Genomic DNA, 14114 nt, shown 5'->3' on the forward strand with positions numbered 1-14114 from the left:
AATGTCTGTCAGGGATATCCATGGGCTTGTGAACTGCCCACATGGAGTCCAGCAGCAGAGTGGGCCAAGGCCTTTGCTGCTCACCTCCTAGAGTTTTAGAGGGCTCCATCTAGCACCTTTCCAGATGCTCTGGGAGACCAGGCCTTACACACAGAGGTGCTGGCCAGCTGCCGGGGAAGCTGTGGAGCTGAGCATCACCTGGATGCTGCAGGGAGTGGTCCAGACCTGTCTTCTGGATGCTGCAGGGAGTGGTCCAGACCTGTCTTCTGGGCAGAAGGGGTCATATGCTGTGCTCACAGCTCTCACACTGCCAGGCACAGGGAGAGCTGGAGGTAGGAGTGTGGACAAGGAACCATATTTGGCTGCCGTGCTGAGATGTGGTGAAGATCAAGCCCCAGAACTTGCTGTTAGTGAAAACAAGCAGAGTGGGGACAGCAGAGCTTTTGTCGGGCCTGAATGCATAAGCACGCCCCACACCCCCAGCAGTTCCTTTCTGAGCTCCAGGACTCTATGCAGTGGCAGCAAAATTCCTGTGTGTGTGTTTGGGGGGGGGGGGTAGGGGTGGGAGTGGAGGTGTGGTGTCTGTGCCCTCTCTTTCTTGTGAAGGACACAGGGTGGGAATGCTGGCCCCTCCCGCTTGCCCACCCTCATTTCCCATTGGGCACAGAGTCCTTAGAGGACCGTGGTGATCTCCAGGTCCTTGAAGGCAGAGGCCCTGGCTCTGGTCATGCACGTGAGCTTGCTTTAACAAAACCTCTGTGGGTCTGGGAACACAGTGGCCATTCCTATGTGACTCTGAGCAGCTTTCTCATTGGCCGCCCCAGCCCTCAGGCTATTTTCTTTTTCTTATTGGATCCCATGCAGATGATTGTGAGCCACCTTGTAGTTGCTGAGAATCGAACTCAGGACCTCTGGAAAAGGAATCTGAACCGCTGAGCCATCTCCCCAGCCCCAGCCAGGTTACTTCCTCATCAGGAGAGTGCTGAAATCCGAGTATCACTCAGTCTGCCCTGCCAGTCTCCCACAGAATCTCTGCAGCCCCCGGTCCCCTCGCATGGGCTGAGAGAAGACAGGCCCTTGAGTCCAGAGCTCATAGGCCAGCTAGCCACAGATCTATAAACTTGCAGACAGCTAGATTAGGCTCTGACCCAGGCCCCGAAAGCACTTGTAAGCATCCATCTCCCCCGGTGAGGAGATGCTTTGGCTGCCCCTGGTACCTAGATGGCTGCAGAGAACTCAGCCTGACCTCATGAGGTGTCCACATTTAGCCCAGTGTTTTCAGAAGTACAGACAGTGCCCAGACTGGCATTAGATCTGACGAGCTGGGACTGGACTTGAGTGGGAATGGGTGAGTTGGCCACCGTGAGCCTAGAAGATCTGAAGTAAGAAAGACAAGTAACAGACATGTTGGGCAGGGACTCCACTGCCCCTGACCTGCTGTGTCCCTTTCTAGTCAATTGGCCCCTTGCCAACAGTACCCTGAAGCGGCTGTGGCTCGAGGTCAGACTGTTCCAAAACACGAGTGGGTGCCAGGCCTTTTTCTCAAGGCCAGGCGTGGGAGTGGATTCTGGAAGGTTCTTTCCTGTGACTGTTAATTGTCTTGGGTCATTGGAGAGCACAAAGTAGCTCTGTTGTGGTTCTGTTTGGGATGCAACTCACAGCAACAGGATACACTGACATCCTGAGGCTGTCGCAGGTGGTAAGGATTGGAGATGATGGTGTCCCACAGTGCCCAAGAGAGGGCTTTAATGGCTGACACCATCTGTACTATACGAAGCAGGCTTCATTTGCCTGAGCTTGAAGAAGTGGTCACCTGCTTTGCCAGGGATCGTGGAAGGAGGATATGCCCCCGTGGATGCTTCATGGGTCAACAACTACAAGTGGACTCCTCAATTGTATGTTAGCTATGTCCTTTGTCAGTAGGTGACAATGACCCACACTTGGCTCAAGAGACTAGGCCTGTCCCACGTTTCATCAGTTAGTGAGGTGTCCTAGGATCAGAGAGGTGAGATGTCGTGTCCTGGATCCTGTAGCTCATGGGGGTGGGGGGGCTAGGTTGCACTGTCACCATTACACAATGTAGGGTTGCAGTGCTGAGCTGGAGTGCTGAGGTCTGGCTGCTTGCTGCGTTGCCTTATGGGAAACGCTGGTAGATAAGATCTGGAATGGCGGGCAAGGTGGCCTGGATCATCAGCGCTCACTCTTTGAGTTGAGGTGCAGGACTGGCTGACTGAGAGCTTCTGTCAGCCTTCCTTCTGTGTTCTCCTTGGGCATGGAGTCATCCCCAGGGGTCTCCTCACACAAGAACACTAAATCAGAGAGAGCCTCATCTGAAGTCCCTATCAGAACCCTTAGGGGTTCGGTGTCCACATGCAGACATACTGGAGTCAGGGCAATAGCTCTGCCATCCTAGGGAAGCCTGGGGACATGTTAGGGGAGGAGAGTGTCAACTCTTTGTCTACCTCTAGAGCTGTCTTTGGAGAGGTAGCCCAGGCTAGCCTCAATTCAGTTGGGGGACTTAGGGTATGGATTATTGTGGAGTAACATCTCAAGTTTCAGACATACTAGGGCTGGCTTGTACATCATGCCTAAGGGGTCTACACAGTTCCTCAAGATGTACGCCAGGTTTGCTCAGTCCTCCACACCAGTGCCCTATGCCCCAGTTACAGGAATGTCCCTCCTGGAACCCCCAGAGCAGCAGGCCACATGGCCTCCATCTTCTTGTGGCCACTTTATCTGTTTGCTGTGTCTGAGTAGAATCCTTGTTGGGTCCGGAGCCCATAAGTCACGCTTGTGCCACCTGGCAGTGTTTGACCTGCAGAAGCTGCCTTTCCAGGTCAATTGTCTGAAGGAAACTGGCATGCCCACAGCTAACTGAGCAGCCTGTAGCCCCAGAACCCGTAGGAGGACAGAAAGTCGGCTCAGCACAGCGCTGCCCCTGGGTTGAGGTTGGCTGTAGGGTAGTGTGGGATGGTGAATACAGTCAGCCCCACAGGACCAGAATGCCTGAGGTTCCTTCTGCTTACCAGCTCCCTGGGCCCCGGCCTTTTCCAGGACACACCAGCCTTGAAGAGCCTCTGTACTCTTGAGTCAGGCTGCAAGACTGGCCATATCCCGTAGGGAGGAAGGAGTTCAAATCTTTGTTTGTTCCCAGCAAGCCTGCCCTTCAGCATTTATGTGTGCCTCACCAGGCACCTGCCAGGGAAGGGCAGGAAGGCAAGCCGGGCACTTCGGCTTTAGCGGCCTCCTCTCCTCTGGGGCAGGTTCCCATTTCATGACAGGTGTCTTTGGGATGCTGTTCACTAAAGTCATCTTCCGTGAGCATTCCCACCCCAGTTACCCCAGCTCTCCCGAGAACTCTGATATATGGTTTTAGGGCTGCACCCTGCTGGGGTCTCTGCTTATACATAGCTTCTCACAGCAGTCCTGTCAGCCCTGTGGAGAGAAGTGCTTTATGGCTGAGAAATGGGAGGCCTGCTGACCAGGCCCCACCTGACATGGCCAGAGTGGGAGAAGGGGCTCTGAGACAGTATACAAGCCCAGAGGAAAGGCAGCAGTGCTCCAAAGGTCATAGCATGCTGGAATTGTCTGGTCCCAACAGCCTGTGCCATTAACACTGTAAGGCCCAAGGGAGCTGCCTTGTATAGATCAGACAGGTGGGTATGGCCACACCCTCAAACCCTTAAGCCACCAAGGTGGAGCTGCTGTCAAAGGGTGACGGCACTGTGGGGTCACCTGTGTGTCAGTCCAGCCTGGGAACAGCTCAGGGGAATCTGCTGTCCATTCCATGGTGCCTATGGAGACAAAGTTATTTAGTCAGAGATCCAGGGAACGAGTCCTGGGCCAGTGTCCAGCACAGACCACAGTCACGGTGTGCCCAGCTCTGCTGTGGCCCAGGTTGAATGCCACAAGCCCTGACACACATCTGGACTTGAGTCCTCACCTCCATCCACAGTGGGAACAGGATAGTGGGGATTTGAGATGGATGTACTGGTCCAAAGCTGAGTCCCTGGCAGAGCACCACCTGCTGAGAGGATTGAACCCGCCAACACCCCAGGCTGGACAGAAAGCAGGCATCCTGCCCACTGCACTAGACTTCACAGCCGGGGTATCATTTCTCTGTGCACCCTGGCATCACTCTCCAGAGGTGTTCTACATTACTAAGGTCCCCAAAGGATCGCCCCAGCCTCGTGTGCTCTGGGAATAGAGCCACGGAAATTCTCAAGCTGGTGTCTTGTCACAGCAGCTGCCATTCTTTGAGGGGTGTTCCAGGATATGAGGCAGAGCCGGGACGTGCTACTCTGCCAGGTACTTGGCTCCACACCATCATCTTGGGTGATGGCTGCACTCACGTCATGATCCAAGTTGTCCACAGGGCAAACACTGAAGTGTTACACGAGCCTCAGGACTAAGCGTATCTCCTCCTAACTTGGAAAAGCTCACGCTGCCCCGAGCTTGTGTTCTGTTTCTGGCTACACTGAGGTCGAGTTACAGAGCCCTGTGGACTCCAGGCTGTCTCTGTTGACTCAGGGTGGGTTCTGGTCACCATCCCAGGTCTCTGGTATTCATTAGTCATCCCCATCCCTTAGAGGGTCACAGCATGGTGGAGAGTCAGCTTTGATTCCTCCATAGCCTGGCAGATCCTCATATACTACCGTGGTGTGGTCTGTGCCTTGGTTTCCCAACTTATGAGAGAAGTGCTACCCAGAGCAGAGACGTGTGGGTTAGGCCCCGTGCACGTCAAGGCTCTCCTTATTCCAAAGCATCCCATTGCAGAGAATGAGGGGCGTGCCCTGCGTTGTGGGGGGCTCCACCAGAGCGCTTCTGAAGGTGCCCTGTCCTGAGCTGCCCTGCAGTGCATACCACAAGCCTGGTGTCTGACTACCCTTGTGACCAGGACCTAGACAGATGGGCATGTGGGTAATACCCTTCTTAGAAGACCAGGCCTAACCTGAGGTGGGTGGGGAGCCCAGGACATCTGTAGCTCAGGCTTTGGAACATGATCATGGGACATTCCATACATGCAGAATGCTGTGAAACTGCTGGTCCAGGTTTCCTTCTTAGACCCTGGCATGGGGCTGAAAGACGTTCTGTGCAGGCCTCCATTACAGGGTTCTTTGTTGACTTTGACCCAGGAGTATGAGTCAGGCAGACCTGGCCAGGCCCTGTGCTGCTTCCATAGCCAACTGGAAACAGTTCACGAACTCTGGGGGTTGGTCACACTGCACCTCCAGTTTCAAGGCGCCTTACTCCTGTTGACCTCATGGTCTTGAGTCATGTGAACTGTGTCAATGCTGTAGCCATCTTCAGGGCCCAGAGTCACAAGACCTACCAATTAAAAGCCCCACAGGTAGGTGACCTGGGTCTGTGGAGAATTAGCCACCCACCTTGCTGGTGCCCAGATATCTGGTTTCCAGTCTGGTATCTTTAAGTAGCAGACTTTTACACGCTTAATGAAATGAGCCACCCCATAGATAAAGGTAACTAAGCCTCAGGAAGGGCGTCCTAGCACCCAAGAACACCCAAGACTCCACTCCAGTAGCCACTGGTCTAGAAAATACTCAGAAGGAACACTACCTGGAACCTGGGCTGCGTGGTCATCTGAGTGGTAGATGCAAGCAGCGGGTGTGTGAAGTGGCCTCTGCTCCAAGCAGGGTGTCTCCGAGTGCCCTGGCTCTGTCATTTCACCCGGTCTTCATTCTTGGGTGCATTTGCTCACGCACGTAGGATGACACAGGTCTGATCTGAATCAAGGGGCCAAGGTGTCAAGCCAATCTCTGTGTAGCCGAAAGCTAATGGGACCACCTGCAGGCCACATATAAACATCCTGCCCTGTGTCAGAAGAGGCTCTAGAGCCGGTTCCTCCCAGCCAGGGCCTGTCCTCGGTCTGCAGAGAGCTCGTGGGTTTCTAGGGAGGCCATAATTCTCTAAGTGGCCAGGGAGTGTAGGAGGCGGGTGGTCAGGTCAGATGGCCAGGCGGGTACATTCAGTCTGCTGTGGTAAATGCCTGCATCCTAAGCTTCTGTTTGGTACAGTATTTTACTTCAGAAACACTCCAGAACTTGTAGTGTGACAAGTCCTCTAACCAGTTTTGTTCTCTTTAATGCATTGCAGGTGATGCGTCCAACCTGCAGCAGAAGTTGTCCTTTGAAGGCACCAATCTGGACGTGGGGAACATTGTGTTGGCGTTGTACAGCGGCCTCTTCGCCTACGGAGGATGGTAGGTTCTGGAATATCTGAGCCCCTTGGCCTGGGAACACATGGTCCTCTGATATGCTCAGAATCTCAGTGCTCTGACCATACAGGGGTGATTCAAGTGGGTAGGTAGAACATCTTGAAGAGCTGCACGACCTTTATGAGACAGGCAGGGAGATCTGGGTCCTGTCTGCAGTTCTCCATAGGGTGCCCAGCCTGGCCTCTGCTTTTAGGACAGCTGTATAGAAAGAGACTTGGGATGAAGCCACAAAGAGTGGTTTGGTTTAATGGGATGGCCTGTATTCTCCCCTCAGATAGAGTTGGCAGAGGACAGCAGAGTGAGGAGCTGGTCCCAAGGGTGGCCACTGCCTAGCTGCTGTCACCAGTAGGGCCCCTGGGAGGATTTTCCTGTCCCCTATGTCACAGTCAGTGTGCTGCTGCTGCTGCTGTAGAGAGACGCCACGACTAAGGCAACTCTTAGGAAAGGAAGCTTTCCAGTGGGAGCTTGCAGTTTCAAGGGTTGCTCCATTGTTGTCACGCAGGGAGTGTGCCAGCATTAGTGGTGCTGAAGCCATTGCTGAGGGCTTCACATCCTGACTGTAAGCAGGCAGCAGAGACTTCAAAGCCCACCCTAGAGGCACAAAAGCCACACCCAATCCAACAAAGCCACACCTCCCAATCCTCCCCTGATGGCTCACCAGCTGGGGACTGAGCATGCAGATCTATGAGCCCAAGGGGGTTGATCTCATTCACACACCACACCCACCCAGAGCAGCCCAGGGTTCTGGTCGCACTGTTTTTTCCCCCCTAAAGACTGTGTATACAGTATAATGACATACTATTGTCTGGTTTCTAGGAACTATCTGAATTTTGTCACAGAGGAGATGATCAACCCCTACAGGTATGTACAGAAATGGCAGACATATTTCATTTCTGTCTTAAGGTGACAGAGAGAAATTACACACTGTCAGAGCCTGTTGATGAGCTCTGCCTATTTCTGTGGAAGGCTGTGTCAGGGGCCTGCAGTAAGGATGTTGTAGGGATAGGGTTGGTTCTAGGCCAGAGAGGGGCAGCTGTGGCTCTTGGCCCTGGATACCAGCTGGAGGGGACTTGTCTAGGGTATGCACCTCACAGGTAGGACCGTGGGTGCTCACATTGGGCAGTCTTGGCTCTCTTCAGCCCTCAGAGCCACCAAAAAGATGCTCAGGATTTGAGGGGTGGTGGTGTGAGCCGTGCTTCAGCCGTGCACTGCTGCCCAAGTCCAGTGGGCTTGTCAGGCCATGTACATCTCCATTATTTGCCCAAAAAGTGAGGCCCAGATGTGGAGCCACCTGTGAAGGGCAGGAACCTGGCTCCTCTTCTGGGATCCGGCTCTATGTCCTGGTCACACTGACGTGTCTCTGCCCGTCCTTTCAGGAACCTGCCTCTGGCCATCATCATCTCCTTGCCCATTGTCACACTGGTCTATGTGCTGACGAACCTGGCCTACTTCACTACCCTCTCTACCAACCAGATGCTGACATCTGAAGCTGTGGCTGTGGTAAGGCTCTGCCCATCAGCTTCTCCTCAGCCCAGGAACCTGAGATTGTCCCGTCCCCGAGACCTGTGCCCAAGGCTCACCCTACCTGGGAATCTGGTCCTCATGATTGGTGTCCACTAAAGGGGCCCACAGAGGAAAGGCGGCGACCGTGCTTCTGCTTTTGTGTATTTAAGTGTTGCCTCTAAGTTCATGGTTTATAAGTCCCCGTCACACCAGTCTCTTGGCAGACGGGAAGCAGCTGTCAGTAAGGGGACAGTGCACCTTATGTGTGCCCTACAATAAGACTCAGGGATGGCCCACTGTGAGACGCTGTGTGTTCCCTCTTAGTGCAGACACTAACTGCAAGATGGCTGCATATTGTAGAAGCCTGGGGTTAAGGGCTGAGTCATGGACTAAGCTGCTCCAGGGCAGATTTGAGGGCCTGCCTGTGTGCCACTGTGGTCGAGTGCTCACCCTGTGTTGTGTCTATCCAGGACTTCGGGAACTACCACTTGGGTGTCATGTCCTGGATCATTCCTGTCTTTGTGGGCTTGTCTTGCTTCGGCTCTGTCAATGGGTCTCTGTTCACGTCCTCAAGGTGAGTGCTTGACAGTGTCTCGGAATTCTTCTGTTCACGGGCTTTGAAAGCTGTCTGTTTATTTGTGATAGACAGCAGGTATTCAATGCTTCGATGACCTAGGAACAGGGGAACTGTTCTGGCCCTCTGCTGTTTAGATCCTATCGTGGGGGGCTAGAAGTAAGGTACAGCCTCAGGTTTCTGTCCTTGTTAGCACAATAGGTCAAGGACATTGAAGGTCCTGTGTTGGGGCAAAGGCCAGGCCCCTCCCAGTGTAGCTGACAACCCTCCCTAGCTCCAGGTATCTCTCAACTATGTCTGGGTGGTGGGGCCAGGGCTGATTTTCCACTGCTCCATCCACAGACTGTTCTTCGTGGGATCCAGGGAGGGCCACCTGCCTTCTGTCCTCTCCATGATCCACCCACAGCTGCTGACACCTGTGCCATCACTGGTGTTCACGGTGAGTCTACCACGTAGTCCTGCCTGGTCTGTCCTCACCACTCAGGGCCCTGAGTCTGTGCCCAGCACAGTATGTAGTTGGGAACTGTGTATCGTGCACATGGCTGCCGGGATGCTCCAGACTGCACTACACGAGCAGATTTTTAAGTTCAGAACCCCATTGTGATTCTAAAGAGATAGTTCAGTCAGTCATCCAGTGATGAAATGAAACCCCTTCCCAGCAGGAACGTCTGCTCAGATAGCATGTCTGCTCCAGCTATGCCAGTTTGCTCTGCCACGCCTGTGCTGTGTTAACGGCCTCAGCACACAGTTGGACCACACTGTTCTCCATGCCCTTCTGTTGTGTTCTCCCCTGCTGTGTAACAAAATAGTCACCATGACCCCAGAAAGCCTAAACAAACATTTGCTGCCTCCCACTTATTGAGTGAGGAATTCGGGGTTCCTCAGGAACCACAGTCAGCGTCACTTTGCCTCCCACTTATTGAATAGTCAGGAATTCGGGGTTCCTCAGGGAACACAGTCAGCTTCACTTTGCCTCCCACTTATTGAATAGTGAGGAATTCGGGGTTCCTCAGGGAACACAGTCAGCGTCACTTTGAGTTTGCTTTTGATAGTGGTGTGAGGCGTAGTGTACACTGTGCTTTGTCGGAAGGGTCCCCTGGTGGATATTTTGGTCACTTCTGGCATGGGAGGCCACAGGAGGTGCTAAGTTTCAGGTGCCTCTTGGGTCCCACTGCATCCCAAGACCTCACACACAGCCACAGCAGTCACTCCTTAAAGCAGGAGCCAGCTGATGTGCTCAGCCAGACACTGGCAGAGCTGGCAGTCTGCTGTCCGGAGGCCTCTGGCACCGTCCCGCATCAGCACGGCCCTGCCCGCCTCACCCGGCTCCGTCTTTGGTTTCAGTGTATCATGACGCTGATGTACGCCTTCTCCAGAGACATCTTCTCCATCATCAACTTCTTCAGCTTCTTCAACTGGCTGTGTGTGGCCTTGGCCATCATCGGTATGATGTGGCTCCGCTTCAAGAAGCCTGAGCTGGAGCGTCCCATCAAGGTGAGTGTTGGGTGGTGTTCCTATTCAGTCCCTAGGTGTCATTCTTAGAGGCAGGGCTGCATCCAAGGAGCCCTGGACCAGCACGGTGTCTGGTCCCAGCCTGGCCTGCCTCCATGTCTCCTTGGCAAACAAGAGAACCTGTCCTCTACTGCTTGAGTACCGTATGAAGGGTACATTGGAGGCAATCTGCTGGGGTCAGAACAAGTGTCAGACTTGTCCCAAGAGAGCTGACTTATGGTGGCTGTTGGGCTGCAGCTTCTGTTAGCCAGCGTGTTCTCCTTGGGCACACGGCTGACCCAGCCACAGTCTTCCTGCCTGTACTTGGTGGTCTCCACCAATAACACAAGGAACCTGGTGGCCAGTTAGTGGAAGACCCCCAACCATGCTGCTTGTGCCACTCAGTCCTCCAGGCTATGGGGATAGTCAGACTGCCCACAGCTGGTCCATAGAAAGCTCACAGATAGCCGTGGGCTTCATCCCCAGGCACATGGTTGGAGTCTATTCTGCTGAGGCTCTTTCCCACAGTGGGAGTCCATTTTTAAGACTGGGATTCTGGACAGCAGTCTGGCCTGAGCCCAGCTCTGTCTGTTGGGTTATTCAGTGTTCGGGCTGCTCTGCCAGAAGCCTGTCTGCTTGGGCTAGTTACAAGCTGTGGCTTTGGGATGAGCATTTATCTCCACAAAGGGCCCTCTGAGAAGGCAGGGCTCCTTGCTTGCTGGTGGGTAGCCAGGCTCTTCCCAGAAGGGCCAACCTGCCACTCCCTCTCTAGGCGGCCATAGGTGGGTATTCCAGCCAGGGTTCCATGCCTGATGTGGGGACTGCAGAGCCTCCCTCTGCTGCCCTGTGGAAGTCTCAGGAGAAAGCAGGCTAGCTGTTTTCATTCCTACGTATACCAGGTGAGTTTCCAGTTCTTAGATGCTCAGCACTGTGGACTTCAGTCAGAGTGAGGTTGAACAGGATAAGGCTTCTGCCCTCCACAGGCCCATGACCGTTGAAGACAGGCAAGGCGGGCGGCTGGAGGCAGTTAAACCACTTGAAGGCAAAGGCCCAAAGTCTAGGGAGGTGTAGGTAGGCAGACCCGAAAGAGAAGGTGATGGCTCAAGGGCACACACCAGCCACAGGACAGTAGGTGGGAGCTATCCACTGTGTCCACAGGCCATGGGTATGTGGAGGAGACTCTCCACCAGGAGATCCTGGTGGCCTACATGTTGCCATTGTGTCCCAGGTGAATCTGGCCCTCCCGGTGTTCTTTATCCTGGCCTGCCTCTTCCTCATTGCCGTGTCATTCTGGAAGACACCCATGGAGTGTGGCATTGGCTTTGCCATCATCCTCAGTGGGCTGCCCGTCTACTTCTTTGGTGTCTGGTGGAAGAACAAGCCCAAGTGGATTCTGCAGGCCATCTGTAAGTGTGCACGCCACTGCCCATACCAGTCAGGGCGGGAACAACAAGGATAGGGGTTGTGGGTCCTGCTATGTGTACCCTACAAACCAAGAAAATCATTCATGCTGGGCCTCAGGCTTCATGGTGCAAGCCAAGGGTTTGCACACTAGTGTGTGGGCCAACATTGAGAGTTATGGGGGTACAGGGAGTAGACTTGGGGTCCCACCCTCGCTGGTCTTAGCAGGCATTCTGTGACTAGCTGCCCTGCGAACTGGCAAAAACCCCGCTGCTGGCAACTAGCTCAGACACGGTGGCCTGACAACATAGAGCCTGAAAAAGTTGTATCTGAGGCGCCCAGCTCAGGCTGATTTCCAGTTGGCGTAGGACGTGTGTTCATCATGTCCAGCCCCATCGCCTGAGATTTCAAAAGGGTAAATGGACTGGTGAGAGCAGGCGGGCAGAGCTCACTCCCGGTCCTCCACCCTGAGTTCACTCCTGTCCTCCCTCTCCCCGCAGTCTCTGTGACGGTGCTCTGCCAGAAGCTGATGCAGGTGGTACCTCAGGAGACTTAGTCACGTGTCCTGGGTGCCGCCGCACGGAGAGAGCACTGTGCCTGCTCCAGACAACTCTCCTTCGGAAGATGGGTGGCCAGGCCTGTCAGCCCCACAGCTCCAGTGAGCACCACCAGCCGCCTAACACAATCCACTGTCCCTCAAACATCAGGTGTCCACAGTGGCTGTGAAAGAAAACTGGTACGATTTGGTCCCAGAAGGTGACCGTCCATGGTCCATGCAGACACAGCACCCAGTGTGAGGTGTGCTGGGACCTGAGGCCTGGACTTTCTGACTTTCTGGGGACTGCCACATCCAGGCTTTCTCCCCTGTGATTTTTGTTTTTTGGTTTTTGTAGCGTGCATTTGGGTCAAGTTTACACTAGCGAGATGATTATTTTTTAACAAAACAGGGTAGCAAGGAGCAGGAGATGCCGTGGCCACACGGTCCGGCCCTGTGGGAACTGCTGGCCACAGCTCTTTTCCAAAGGCTGTCGTTCAGTAGCACAGAGTGCCTCAAGGGGACCGCATCACTGTCACCAGGTCAGAAGAACTACTGAGACTCGCACATCACCTGTTCCACTGTGGACTTGGACTGACAGATGGACGACACATATGCTAGCTTGGACTTTAGTTTTCTGGGACCCTAGAGATGGAACCCCAACCTTTCTCATGAGACAGAGCTCTACTGTGTGGGTCACTTGTTAGGTTGAAAATGTAGAGCTCAGCTCTCGCAGCCCTGAAGTCCTGGCTCCATATGAAAGATCTCTGCAGCCATGACCCTAACAGCACCTAGCTGTTGGCTGCAGGGCCGTGTGCTCTGTGCACACAATGCAGCAGTGCCCTGGCTCTCACACGCACAGCATTCCCCGCCCTGCCCCACCTCTCCTAGAACCAGACCAGCACCATGGCTCTCCTACCTCCCCCACGCACCTGGTCTACCCCCATTGTTCTTGAGACAGCTAGCAGCATTCTATCAAAGTCACTACCGCTCCCTCCAACCCCACCCTTAGCCATTGTTTAGAAAAATAGGCACCAAGCACCCCTCTGCTCTCTGCCACCAGTGTGGTGTGACCACTCCAGCTCCCTGGCTACATGTGTGGGACCATCCTGCAGCCTTCCCGTTGTGCTCTGGGTGAGACAGTTGGGTCCAGCCAGCGCATCACTGAAGGAGCTGATCTGCTGGAAGGACTTCAGGATATGCGTCCCCTGCTGGCCTCTGCCATTGCCTCAGACCATGGCCTCCCTGAAGGGGTGTCTACTGGAATGGCTACTATGCAGTTCTTACACAGTGGTGGCTTACCACTGGCCACCCTGACCTCTCCTCTGTGCTTCTGGGCTTCCCTTTCATTGGGGTGAGGAAGCAGAGGTCAAGGTCAGAGTGCCTCTTGAAGGTTCTCCCAGATATGGGAACTGGGGCCTCTTCCCTGGAAATGAGGGCAGGGACCCAGTTCCATCCTGGGGTGTGTCCCCAGATACAGCCTGGGTTCAAAGGGTAGGGATTCATGGTGCTGACCCAGGCTCTCTGAGAAGGCCCTGTCATTCCTGTTTGTGATGTCCTGAGGATCTCCATCTGTAGGTTTTTGTTTTCAAATCAAGCTCCGACCACCGCCATTTTGCTCAGTGCTTTCTATTTTGGTTTTATCCTAACATGTCACTGCCCTGAAGGACACCCCTGCCTGGCCCCTTTCAATGGTCAGTGTCTGACCCACCACACTGGGTCCATCTGCTGTGCCACCTGAGATAGTGCTGTGGTTGTAATGTCTTTTACTATTGTATTAATGGCTAGCCTGTTACATTAGACTTGGGGGGGGGGTACAGGGGTCTGCTGTTTTGTGAGGCTTTTTGTTTTCTGGGGGGTTGGTTTTGTTTTTTTAAAAAGCTATTGGAATTCTAAGCTGCTGACTGTGTTCTGTGTTCTGTGCCAAATTCCCTGTGTAGGAAGCATCTTTCCTCCCAGCCCACCCACGTCTCACAGCCGTACATACATTCCTCTGCTCACCAACCCCTGAGGGTGACAAGGCTGGAAGGAAGCCAGGGGGCTAGGGACACATTAAGGTCACGAGAGGGAGAGGGTTCCTGGAAGCCTCTAGGTGGGAGGGGTTTGGCCCAGAGGAAACCAGTAGGCTAATGGTGAGGCTAACTGTGCTGAGAGCACCATCTGGGGGGAGGGGCAGGAGGAAAGGGGTCCAGCAAGAAGTTTAGTGATGCCAGGTCATCTCACAACACACACACACACACACCCGAGACGACAGGTCAGACTTGGAAACTAGGGTTCACTTCTCTTTGCAGGCTAGCATCTGTGGCAGAGGGACCCTTGAGGTCTTAGAACCCCTACTGGGTCTTGTCTTCCAAGTCACACATGCTAGCCAAGGG

The 14114-nt window shown here is 54.0% G+C and overlaps 1 protein-coding gene across 1 annotated transcript in view; it reads left to right on the top strand.

Moving 5' to 3' along the window:
• Positions 1-13626, top strand: part of Slc7a5 (solute carrier family 7 member 5) — a 28480-nt gene extending 14854 nt beyond the window's left edge. The window contains exons 3-10 of the mRNA XM_021169725.2: positions 6115-6220; positions 7052-7096; positions 7612-7735; positions 8209-8312; positions 8655-8751; positions 9657-9806; positions 11032-11209; positions 11705-13626. Coding sequence (XP_021025384.1) covers positions 6115-6220; positions 7052-7096; positions 7612-7735; positions 8209-8312; positions 8655-8751; positions 9657-9806; positions 11032-11209; positions 11705-11760 — 860 coding nt within the window. The 3' untranslated portion in view covers positions 11761-13626. The remainder of the gene's footprint in view (positions 1-6114; positions 6221-7051; positions 7097-7611; positions 7736-8208; positions 8313-8654; positions 8752-9656; positions 9807-11031; positions 11210-11704) is intronic.
• Positions 13627-14114: the final 488 nt, after the last annotated feature.

Source organism: Mus caroli, unplaced genomic scaffold (genome assembly GCF_978045245.1).
Source record: "Mus caroli unplaced genomic scaffold, Mus_caroli_1 scaffold_10, whole genome shotgun sequence".
In the NCBI taxonomy this organism is placed as follows: domain Eukaryota; kingdom Metazoa; phylum Chordata; class Mammalia; order Rodentia; family Muridae; genus Mus; species Mus caroli.